Here is a 12,957-nt window from a genome sequence, read left to right as displayed (position 1 = left end):
TGGTCCGGGCATGACTCACAGAATCATTGGAAAAAATTTTCTGCACTAAAAATAAATGTAAAGTAATAACACAACAAAGAAGCAAACATTGCTTTAATCTTCAACAAATACAACAATGTTATAGCTCTCCTTATAAATGGGTGCAGACCAAGTTTCAGAGACAACCATAAAGTTATACACCTCATCTGGGCCTGCAATAATTCTTGTACACAACATCATGCGGAATAAATATCCAAAACCTTTAAATTATACCCTGAAATTAATATTAAGAATTTTGATAATGGGAGCAGTGAGGAAGAAATGCTACTGTACTCACTAATTGGTGGTTGGAGATAATGTCCTGTCCGGGCACACCACCCTGCAGGATGTATATCTGGATTATCAGTATCTACCCAGTAATTGTAAACATGGCTCGATCCGTCAAAATAGATCTGCATCGAAAATAAATTAACAAAAAAAAAATTAAAAGGAAAACTATATTTTTTTAATAAATTGTTTTCTTTATTCTTTCATGGGATGTAAGTGTTGCTGGCAAGGCCAGCATTTGTTACCCATCGCTAAGTGCCCTTGAGAAGTTAGTGGTGAGTCGCCCTCTTGCACTGCTGCAGTCCATCTGGTGTAATTACACCCACAGTAATGTTAGGAGGGGAGTTCCAGGATTTTGAACCAGAGGCAGTGAAGATTCAGCTATACAGTTCCATGTCACGATGGTGTGTGATTTGGAAGGGAGCTTGCAGCTGGTAATGTTCCCATGTATCTGCTGCACTTGTCCTTCTAGTTGGTAGAGGTCTGGGTTTGGAAGGTGCTGTCAAAGGGGGCTTGATGAGTTGTTGCAGTCCATCTTGTAGATGGTACATACTGCTGCCGGTGTTTAAGGTGTTAAAGGGGGTGCTGATCAAATGAGCTGCTTTGTCCTGGATGGTGTCAAGCTTCTTGAGTGCTGTCGGAGTAGTACTCATCCAGGCAAGTGGAGAGTATTTCATCACACTCCTGACTTGTGCCTTGCAGATGGTGGACAGGCTTTGGGCGGTCAGGAGATGAGTTACTCACCACACAATTCCTAACCTCTGATCTTCTCTTGGAGTCATTGTACTTATGTAGCTTGTCCAGTGCTTCTGATCAATCATAACACCCCCACCCCACCCAGGATGTTGATGGTGGGGGATTCAGCGATAGTAGTGCCATTGAATGTGATGGGGAGGTGGTTAAATTCTCTCTTGTTGGAGATGGTCATTGCTTGGCACTTGTGTGGCATGAATGTTACTTGCCACTTATCAGCCAATATCATCCAGGTCTTGCTGCATGTCAACAGGAACTGCTTCAGTATCTGAGGAGTTGGGTCACTGCAATTATCAGCAAACATCCCTACTTCTGGCTTTATGACGAAGGGGTCATTGATGAAGTAGCTGAAGATTGTAGAACATAGGATACAATCCTAAGGAAGTCCTGCAGCAATGTCCTGGGGCTTAGATGATTGGCCTCTAACAACTGCAGCCATCTTCCATTTAGCTGGTATTGGCTCCAACCAGTGGAGAGTTTTCCCTGATTCCCATTGACTTCAATTTCACTAGATTTCACTTTGATGCCACACTCAGTTAAATGCTGCCTTGATGTAAAAGGCAGTCACTCTCACCTCACCTCTGGAATTCAGACCCTTTGTCCATGTATGGACCAAGGCTATAATGGGGTCTAAAGCTGAATGGCCCTGGCAGAACACAAACTGAGCACTGGTGAGCAGCTTATTGCTGAGTAAGTGCCACTTGATAGCACTGTCAATGACACCTTCTATCACTTTGTTGACGATTGAGAATAGCCTGATGGAACACTTCAGTACTTGGTAATTTTTAAAAATTCATTTATGGGATATGGGCATCGTTGGCTAGGCCAGCATTTATTTCCCATCCCTAACTGGCCTTGAGAAGGTGGTGGTGAGCTGCCTTCTTGAACCACTGCAGTCCCTGTGGTGTAGGTACATCCAGAGTGCTGTTAGGGTGGGAATTCCACGGTTTTGACCAAATGACAGTGAAGGAATGGCAATATATTTCCAAGTCAGGATGGTGAGTGGCTTGGAAGGTAACTTTCAGGTGATGGTATTCCCATGTATCTGCTGTCTTGTCCATCTTGGTTGTAGCGGTTGTGGGTTTGGAAAGTACTGTCTAGGGAGCCTTGGTGAGTTTCTGCAGTGTGTCTTGTAGATGGCACACACTGCTGCTACTGTGCATCAATGGTGGAGGGAGTGAATGTTTGTGGAAGGAGTGCCAATCAAGCAGACTGCTTTGTCCTGGATGGTGTCAAGCTTCTTGAGTGTTGTTGGAGCTGCACTCATCCAGACAAGTGGGGAGTATTCCATCACACTCCTGACTTGGTGGACAGGCTCTGGGGAGTCAGGTGGGGAGTTACTCTCCGCAGGATTCCTAGCCTCTAACCTGCTCTTATAACCGCAGTATTGATATGGCTAGTCCAGTTCAGTTTCTGGTCAACAGTAACTCACTAATAAAAACTGCTTCAGAACCATAGGGTGTGAATATGAGTCTATAGGTGGGTCCAGGCAAGGGCCCAAAATGGGTCTGTGTCCTATCCACAGTCTTTCTCCACCAAAGAGGATTTTTAAAATTCCTCAGTTGGTTTCAGGACTGAGGAAGGTTTGGAGAAGTTCACTTTGTGCTCCATGCAGGTGAGTACCAAAGATGCCCCATACAAATGAGATGCCCTTCTCACAATGAGTCCCCACACAGTGGTCAGTGATAAATCTTGGAGTGCTATCCCAGGGCAAACAGAAGGTTAAATTTTAGGGCACTCAGGTTTAGTGGAGCAGCTTTCTCCTCACACATGAAGCTATCTTTATTATTTCAGTTAAAGTTTCCACACAATTATGGTATTCAAGTGAGACCAACAAATTCCATTAGGAAATACTTTACTATCTTCAGCAGGATCTTATCCAGTCAGCTGCTTCCCATACCTAATTAACTGCTCTCAGCCAATTTCTCACTTTTTCTTCATTCATAGCGACTACACTAAAAACTACTTCATTGGATGTCTTGGGATCATGAAAGTTGAGATATGAATGTAAGTCTTTTTTTTCACCAAATACACCGTTTGTAATTTTCTATTTTTTCCAAGAGAAAAAGGGAATATTGATATACCAAGATATAGAGCCATAATATGTCTAATAAGACTGAGCAATGCAATCACCTACCACTGCAAACCATCAATTAAAAGTGGTGAATATTCCTGAGGAAAAGCTCTTTGACTACCTTTAACCTGTGGTCATCAACATCTACAATTGTGGATACACGTATCAGCATTGGATTGCGTCTGTCTACAACTTCCAGTTTCATGTTTTTCTGGAAACCATGTGGAGGACGCTGAAACACAAGGAGATCACATTCAACTATGTTTAAAATTTCAAAATTATTGCACAAAAAATGGGAAAATTTTATTTGTGAAGGTCTTTTTCAAAACACTTTAAATAACTTTAGTAAGAATGAAAACCATTCCACTTACAACTTTAAATGCACGAGCAGGAGCAGCAGAAGATCCAGTTTCTTCCAAATACCTATCCCAAGAAAAATCCTCTGGGTGAGGGTAACCTAGGGTACCCGAAATTAAACAGATTATTAGTCTCTGTACCCTGGAGTAGATTTCCAGGTAGATTTTTTTTGGTACTCATTCATGGGATGTGGGTGTCGCTGGCTAGGCCAGCATTTATTGCCCATCCCTAATTGCCCTGTTCAGAAGGCACTTAAGAGCCAACCGCATTGCTGTGGGCCTGGAGTCACATATAGGCCAGACTAGGTAAGGTCAGCAGATCGCCTTCCCCATAGGACATTAGTGAACCAGATGGGTCTTTACAACAATTGGCATTGGTCTTAACTTCTGAGCCTAATATGCATGTCTCCAGTCAATGTCCTGCCTGAAATCTGCAGGAAATGACAGCTGGACAGGAGGTGACATGAGGTGTGCCAGGGTCCAAACAAATTGTCCTGTCACTCAATCAGGGCAGAGAGGGGTGGGGTGAGCTGGGAAGGTCTAAACTCTCAAAGGGAGAATCATGTTCCTCCTGGCTGCATAAATGCAGAAATGTAACAAGACTTACCTCTCCTTGGCTATTTTGTCTCCCTGACTCTTCCTTCCCTTGCACTAAAGCCACACTTAAGCCCACTACTAAAAGGGCAGACCAGCCTCAGTAATCATCAGAGCTCAATCTGTATACTTACAGAAGCATTTCAGTGGTTTCTGGCAGGTGTTCTTCTCACCTGCTCTAAAGGAGGGTAAAATTATAGCCTCCAGGTTCAGTATGGGATGTTAACTAATTGCTGATTTTTAACTATCCACATGTCTGGTATCTGCCAAGCAGGCAGGTTTAAAATCACCCCTTAGAATCAAGATTACGGAGTCTGAATGTGTACCAAAAAATTGGAGTGTGGCCAATTTAATATCAGATTTTAAAAAGCGAGAGAGGAATAATCAAGGTAATTACAGGTCAATTCACTTAACACTTTTGGTAGGGAAAATTTTTAGAGTATTTAATTAAGAATGAAATCATACCTAAATGAAGAGAAATAGATGCAACAAGTATAGATCTCAAAAGCGATAATCATGTTTTACAATCCTTATAGAATTCTTTGAGAAGCTAACAGACATGGAAGGTGGGGGGAAATACAGTGGATGTAGTTGAGATAGATTTTAGAAAAGCCTTTGACAAGGTAACACACGGAGGGATACGAACAGACAAATCAGGAGCAGGAGTAGGCCATTTGGCCCTTTGAGCCTGCTCCGCCATTCAATAAGATCATGGCTGATCTGATTCTTGCCTCAACTCCACATTCAGCCAAACTGGATTAAAGATTGGTCAGAAAGGAGAAAACAGAGGCCAGGAATTAAGAACAGTTTTTCAAAGTGAAACACAATGACAGCTCGTATTTATATAAAATCTTTAACAATAAAATGTCCCAAGATGCTTTATGGAACCATTACAAATCAAAATTTGACATTGGGCCATATAAGAAGATATTAGGCCCGGCGACAAAAAAAACTTGGTCAAAGAGACGGGCTTTAAGTAGTTTCTTAAAGAAGGAAAGAGGGATAGGGAGGTGGAGAGATTTAGTGAAGAAATTCCTAGGCATAGGACCTTGGCAGCTGAAGGCACAGCCATCAATGGTGCAGCAATTAAAATGGGGAATGCTCAAGAGGCCAGCATTGGGGGAACACAGGTACCTCAGTGGATTGTAGGGCTAGAGGAGAAAGCAAAGTAGATAGTCATGTCCCAGCTCTGGGGGCCACTTCTGTTCACTCTAAATATCAATGATTTGAATATAGGCCTGAAATCGGAACCTTCAAATTCTATGCAGTGTAAGTTTTCTCCACTTACCTTGTGGAGGTGTCAGTGGTTTACCATGCTGCTGGCACCAACCTACAGGATGGATGTATGGGCTGCTGGCATCACACCTAATAGAAAAAACTGTGAATTAGAGGAGGGTTACCAATCCATCTTCTTGGTTTGATATGCCGAAACAATTGGCATTGTTATTTTTAATTAACAACAGGAAATGAAACAATCAAGCATTAATTTACAATTATAGCTCATGGCTGATCTGAGATCAGTAATTGCTGAGTGTGAAACATAGCCGACAAGATACAAGTTACACCATAAGTTGTAACTGGCTGTGAATCATAAGTGCTTACACATCTGCATGCAGCTCCACTCCTCTGGTGGTTACTCTAAAATTGGGAGAGCACTGGTGGCAAACATTTGGTATTAGTTTTAAAAAGTGCCCAGGGGATCTACTGGAACATGACCATTTTTCAAACTTAGCTTCAACCATACTGGAGTTATATTCTAACCAGTGCACTATCCAAGTGATGTGGGATGACCTCTTAGACATGAAAAGTTTAATTGCAGTTGTAACCCACTCTCAAATGTTAGGAAATAGAGATAGTTTAAATAAGCTATATTGGTATTTGTAGGTGTTAGGAATGACTTTAAAGTTTAAGTTTGATTTGTATTTCTGTATCTGTGTGTTAAGAAAAGGTCAAATTGAGTTTTAGTTTCACTTTAAAAGATGCCTGCATTTCTAATGAGAGTTTTACAACTGTTGCAGCTAAGTTAAACAAACAAGAGTAAAGAAACTGGTCTGGTGCCTAGCAATGCCTAGCACCAGGGGTCCAGAGAGACAGGCTCTTCCCAGGGACACACACAGAAGAAACTAGAAACAACAGTTTGATTTGGAAGTTGTTTGAGTTCAGTTGGTCAGCCCCAAACTAAAGAAAAGACCCCAAACTCCAGAGGAGTGAAACAGGAGAAAGTCCCAAGAAGAGCTTCTGGTCAAATGGAAGTGTAGAAACCTGGAAAAGGTCCTGTTAAGTGAGGTTAAGACTGAGGGCAGAGAGAATGGCTCCAAGCTTCAAATTTAAAGAGACAAAAGCTGCAGAAAGCATATTTAAAGTGAGAACAGCTTGCAAGAGGCCAGGAGGTCCAATGAGACAATTGAAGGTCTGTAACTCTTTGCTATGGGCATGTGAAGCAGTGGTGTACTATTGACAGCTGAGTTGGTGGGAGAGAGTGTGTTGAAGAAAGCTTGAGTGCATGTGGTGACCCAGAGGAGAGGAACATCGGAAGGCGAGGTTTGAAACCTGGAGGTGAACCCCTGCAGAAGGCGTCTGAGAGAAAGTGTCGATTTGGAAGAAGATTCCTAAGCGAGTTCTTGGAGAATGGAGATTGGAAACCCTCATGTGAAAGATGGAATTCAGTAAGGCTGGTTGGCTCATGGTGTAACAAGTGTCTGGGGGAAGCTGATGAGAGATCCACAGCATCTGTCTGGGGTGGCATCTGTCACTTGGGTTCAGAGTGTGGTGTGTCTGACCACAGGTTACCAATTGGATTACATGGACTGTACTTAGTGTAAACATTAGAGTATAAGATAGTTTTTGTAGATTGTGTTATCCTCACAAATCTGTATATATCTGTAAAAATATAGTTGTGGGCGAAGGAGTATTGTAATTTGGTTCATCTTTTCTTGTTTAATAAACATTTTATGCTTTCATTATTCATTAGCTGACTCTGATGACTCTGTTCAATAGCCCCATTCCACGTATCTAAACAAACAATTAAAAGTTAGGTTCTATCTAACTGGGTTCCAGCCTAGGATCAGGCTTGTCCAGGGGTAACCTCAGCTGGGATCCTAACATAAACCAAAAAGCATTTCAGAGGGTAGACGAAGGTCCAATGTTCTAATCTTATTAATTCCATTCATTTATAACAATGACATAGCTGAAACCATAGGATGTTATAACATTAAAATTACCTTAAACATCACGACTGACATAATGAATGAAATATAAGTTTTTGTTCCCAACTGAGCACAGAATAAATTTTTGACCTTAGCTGCCTTAGTACCAGACACCAAATGGAGGCTTTTAACCAATAAGAATGAGGAATAAACAGCAAGACATCTCAGGCTACTCTTACTCTCATGAAGCATCTAGTTGGCTCAAACATTTGTATCAACAGACATGGTGTAAGTCAGCTGCCAACCTTTTCAGGTGGGATGGTGCTTAATTATTATGCTTGACCAGAGAGAGAAAAGGCTAAAAAAAATGTTGAAAAGGGAAAAATATGAATAAATAAAACACCCTCAGCATAATTTATATAAATGTTGCTAATTTTTTATAAGAAAATTTATCCCACCCATCTGTGCTCATATCCCTTTTCTCTCATTTTTTTTAAGTCAGTCATGCTCTGGCAGTATTTTCCTTCATTTGTTTTCTTTTCTAGTCCATTCTACAATGCTTTTCATAATCCATTTTGAAGTGTTTTCTCTGTTAACCTTTCCGGAATCCATGACAAAATGCAAGGCCTACCAGTAATCATATGTGTCATCCCAGTTATCGAAATGTACCAGGAACCTGTTTTCAACTATATCTGTCACTGTAGCAACACAGATCAGGGATGGATTCATTCTATCAACTGCTTCCAGTTTCATTCCAACACGAAATCCCAAAGGGGTAACCATCTGGGGAAAAAAACCTATCATTAAAACATTGTTAGGTTCAACCATTTTGCCTAACAGTAGTTGAACTTTTGTAAAAATGGCTCTGCCGTTTCCAAATTCATCTTTTAACAATCACTTTTACTAGCTTCAAACTCCTCGTTTGTCAATATAAGAAAGAACTACAAGAATTGTGCAAAGATTAGAAGTACTGTGGTCCCAATTGCACTGTAAACACATATGCTTTTAATTGTAATTTTCCATAAGCTCCTGGGAACATCAATCATAAACACATTAAAACTCCTGCCATTTCTCTCTTCAAAAATGTGCATGAATCCATTCAATGATTTACTTTTTTCAATTTCTCTCACCAGCCATCTTCATGGCCTCTCAGAGTAAGATTGTCAAACAAATGCCTACTAGTGGTTAATTAGGGCAGAACTTTTTCCATCAGCGAGCTGGGGGCGAGGCCTGCTTGCCGATGCGAAAATGACGCAGAATGACATCAGGGGGGAACAGCACGATCAGCTGTCCGCCCGCCAACCTGTCAAAGGCCAATCGAGGCCATTGACAGGGTAGTTAAGTCAATTAAAGGCCCTGCCCATCCAACCTTCAGGCTGGCGGGCAGGCCAGGAACTCTGGCGGGCTTCCGAGAAAACATGAAACCTCATCCACTGGCGGGATGAGGTTTCATGTCGGTTTTTAAAAAACTTCAATAAAGTTTCTGTTATATTTATTAACATGTCCCATCTCATTGTCACATGAGGGGGACGTGTTAATAATTTTTTTATTTTTCTACTTGTAAACTTTCAAAACCTTTCAGCAGTCTCCCTGAGGCAGCACTTGGTTTCAGGGAGTTGTGCGCACTCTGACATTTGGGGAATACCCCCCCCCCGTGTGGGCCTTAATTGGTCCGCCCACTTAAAATGGCGGCGGGGCCCGTTTCGGCAGCGGCGATCGGCTGCCCGCCCACCGCCGAGTCTATGGGGCCTACCCGCCCATTGAGGGCAAAATTCTGCCCTAAGTATTACATAGGAACAAGAGTCATCCATTCAGCTTTCAGTTCTGCCAACGACTTAGATCATGGTTAAAATGCCGATTTTTTTTTTGAATGCTGACAGACTGGGAAATGTGTGCATTCAGAGGGACCTGGATGCCCTTATACATGAATCACAGAAAATTAACATGCAACTGCAACATGAAATTGGGAATGCAAATGGTATTTTAGTTTTTGGTTATGAAGGCATTGGAGAATAAAAGTAAAGAAGTCTCATTACAATTGTACCGGGCACTGGTGAGGCCACGCCCAGAGTACCGTGTGCAGTTTTGCACTTATCATCCAGGGAAAGACAGAGGGTGGAATTTTACCCCTCCCACCAGCGGGATTTTCCGGTTCCGCCAAACTCAATCCCCTGCCCCCGCCATGATGGGGCGGTAAAATTGTGCCCAGGCTTGTCCTAAACAGAGAGCAATGAAGGTTCACTAGTCAGGTTCCAGGGATGAGGGGATTATCCTATGAAAAGAGATTGAGTGGACTAGGCCTTTATTCCCCGGGGTTTGGAAAGATCTTGCCACGACAGATGGTGAAATTTGAATTCAATAAATAAAAGTCTGATGATGACCACGAAACCATTGCTGATTGTCGTAAAAATCCAAGTGGTTCAATAATGTCCTTTATGGGAGGAAATCCGCCTCCCTTACCTGGTCTGGACTACATGTGACTCCAGACCCACAGCAACGTGGTTGACTCCTAAATGCCCCCTGAACAAGGACAATTAGGGATGGGCAATAAAGCCAGCAACACCCACATCCCATCTATAAATTTTAAAAAAAGAATGAGAGGCGATCCAATTCAAACAAATAAAATTCTTTGCCTTGGCAGGACAGATGCAGAGGAAATATGTCCCCTGGTCACAAACTCAGAATAAGGAGTCGACCATTTAGGTCTGAGATGAGGAGAAATTCCTTCACTCAAAGGACTGCGAGGCTTTGGAATTCTCTACCCCAGAGAGCTGTGAATGCTCAGCTGTTGAGTATATTCAAGTCAGGAAAGATTTTTGAATCAAGGGACATAGTGATAATACAAGAGGGTGTAACTGAATTGTAGATCAGCCATGATCTTATTAAATTGTGGAGCAGGCTCGAGGGGCAGTAGGGCCTACTCCTGCCCAAATTTCCTGCATTCTTATATTAATTTGCAGGCGACTAAACTAGTTTAAGTTTAAAGTTGTAATAGAGAAACACTGGGGAGAATTTTCTCCCCATCGGGCGGGCCAGTAGGGAGCGAGCGTGGGCAGGCGCGGAGCCGATCGCCACCCACGATCGGCTGCGCGCCGCCATTTTATGTGGGCGGGCCAATTAAGGCCCACTCATTGTGATGCATGCCTGGTCAGCGCTACTTGTGCGAGCGGGGCGGGGCGGGGGGGGGGAGGAGGAGGGAGAGTCAGGACCTGCGCGCGAAAGAGCACAGAACTCTCCCTGAGGCACGGAGCTGACTCAGGGAGATTAGGTTCAGTGTTAAGGATGGAAAAAAATTTAAAAATAAAATTATTTATACATGTCCCCTCATGTGACAGTGTGTCACATGAGCTGGAACATGTTTATGAACTTGCACAAAATTTTTAATTTAATTCATATAACTTTCATGAAACCTCATCCGCTCCCCCCCCACCCCCCCCACCCCCCCCCCCCCACCCCCCGCCCCAATGGATGAGGTTTCATGAAAAATGCGAAGGCCGCCTGCCTGCCAACCTTAAGGTTGGGCGGGCAGCCCTGACAAATATTTTAATTAGTTTCTTAACGGCCTTAACAGACCTTTAACAGTTCAGCGGGCACGCAGCCGACTCGGGTGCGTGCCCACCGAGCAAAAGGTCGGAATGACACGCGGTCAGATCGGGACGCACGCCCAACGTCACCGAGCATCACTTCACGCATCGGCGTGCGGGGCTCTCCCCCACTCACCAAACAGAAGATTCTGCCCATTATTCTCAACGTGAGGAGAAAGCCTCTCTTGCTCAAACAGCCTGATATAAGAAATTGCCTAAAAATGATGCTCACTGTATTTTGATTGATGAAGAGCTGTTTTGGTGCAGCTTGGGACTTTGTTATCTTCAGATAATTTGGCCAATTAAACTCTTCCTCCTTGTACCCTGAAATATTAAAACAACGGCATTAGGTACCCACCAGAACCAATCCTCTACTAAATAATTCCTTCCACTGAAATAACATCTTGTGATCTAAATTCAATTTCATTTTCCTGTTTGTTCAGTGGGATTATTTATAATTTATTTCAGCGCAAAAAAATGTTGATGAAACATCATGTGTTGGTGTGGCGCCATCTGGTGGAACATGGATATTTTTGTTCCTGTAGATGGATGCCCCAAATACTGCACATGGCTGCTAAACAATACTTCGATGCAGTTTAAAGGTTTAATTGTATACAGAAAACTCTAAATTATACAGTACAGCATAGCCAACTTGCTTATTTATTAACAGAGTAAATCTACTAAAATCACATTATTGGTTCTTAATGACACTGTAATCTGATGCCATCTTATCAAATTTAATCACAAATAGCCTCAAACAAGATAATCAAACTTACTAATCATACAATATAAATTTGCACCATATCTATATTTTCTCTCCAATATATAATTGCACTTCAGGATGGTGCTTATGGCTGGCCCAACAGCTTAGTACCAGAACACTTTAATTTAACCGCACAAGAACTATCTACCCAGTTATATAATAAATTACCCCCAAAGTGAGTTATGCTGGTGAGAATGATGCCGGAACATCTCTCACCTTTAGGAAGATGTAATCTGTGACCTGTCTTCTCACACCAGCCTGCAGGGTGGATGTCTGGAGAGTCAGCGTTCACCCAGAAATCGTGGCACTCAGAATAACCATCAAAATGGAGTCGCAAACGATGACCACAAACCTTCAGGAAACAAGATATTGCCATGATTCTCCAATTATAGGTAGCCTTTTTTGCAGTTTAATTATTAAGTCACCTACCTTAATCTAAGTCCTCTTGCTCTGCCCAGTAAATATGTTACCTTACAAAAAAACATGGTTAGTGTCAGCCATTCAAACTGGGCCCTCGATGCTACGCAGCCATCGTTATCACCACTAACAAGAAGAGGCAAACTAGAATTAAGTGGCAATGTCAGCATCTCATTTTCCTGTGTAAGATTATAGCCTCTCGTCTTTTTAAAAAGTCAGAATGAATCGAGTGATAAAAGCTGAATTTCCAACAGTCATGAATTAGTTAATCAAATGAAAAATTTTAGTAACATACACATAACAAAATTAGACTCTCTGGGTTGAATCATCTATGCCCGCTGGCATCAGGAGTGTTCGGTGGTGTGAGTGGGCAATATGACGAAAAGGCCAAAAATCGGTTTCACAACATCATGAAAACAGTTTGCGATCATCTGCTCAGCCCATCAATGGCGGGCTGCCTTTCCTACCATCAGTCGTCAGGAACCTCATTGTATTACATCAGCATATCATTAAAAGGCCAGCCCGCTGGACTCAACTCACCCCACCAGCCCCCCCCCCACCCCCCCCCACCCCCGCCCCACCCACCCCCACTCCCACCAGGGCTGGATCATCCGCCCACATTGGCGTGCAAGTTTCACAACAGCATATCAAAGGCGTACACTTGGCAGGCTGCACTTTGAGGGGAACTCGAAGTTGAGTGCTCAGAAATGTTGCAGAGCGCTCACGAGGGTCGCCTGTTGGGACTTCAAGGTGAAGCGCATTGGGGGGTGGCGGGGGGGGGGGGGGGGGGAGGCGGAAAGGCTGCCCCTGCAGTTGAGGCAACATGGGGAGAGGAGGTGGGGGCAAAGGTAGCACACAAGCATGTGTGGGGTGTGCACTGTGTGGGCGAGGGAAGCATCCACACATTAGGAAACCTGTATAAAGTGACCATTCCTCTGCAGCTGAGACAGTTCAGGCACAGCCA

The 12,957-nt window shown here is 43.1% G+C and overlaps 1 protein-coding gene across 1 annotated transcript in view; it reads right to left on the bottom strand.

The window, feature by feature from the left end:
• l3mbtl1 (L3MBTL histone methyl-lysine binding protein 1) overlaps positions 1–12,957 on the bottom strand; it is a 52,371-nt gene that overhangs the window by 17,717 nt on the left and 21,697 nt on the right. The window contains exons 4-10 of the mRNA XM_041205444.1: positions 11,793–11,928; positions 11,046–11,137; positions 7,861–8,012; positions 5,372–5,448; positions 3,505–3,590; positions 3,255–3,365; positions 317–431 (exon numbers count right to left, since the gene is read on the bottom strand). Coding sequence (XP_041061378.1) covers positions 317–431; positions 3,255–3,365; positions 3,505–3,590; positions 5,372–5,448; positions 7,861–8,012; positions 11,046–11,137; positions 11,793–11,928 — 769 coding nt within the window. The remainder of the gene's footprint in view (positions 1–316; positions 432–3,254; positions 3,366–3,504; positions 3,591–5,371; positions 5,449–7,860; positions 8,013–11,045; positions 11,138–11,792; positions 11,929–12,957) is intronic.

The sequence above is a fragment of the Carcharodon carcharias genome, chromosome 14 (genome assembly GCF_017639515.1).
Source record: "Carcharodon carcharias isolate sCarCar2 chromosome 14, sCarCar2.pri, whole genome shotgun sequence".
In the NCBI taxonomy this organism is placed as follows: Eukaryota; Metazoa; Chordata; class Chondrichthyes; order Lamniformes; family Lamnidae; genus Carcharodon; species Carcharodon carcharias.
The sequence above is the reverse complement of the archived record's forward strand: the minus strand, read 5'-3'. Positions and strand labels throughout refer to the sequence as shown.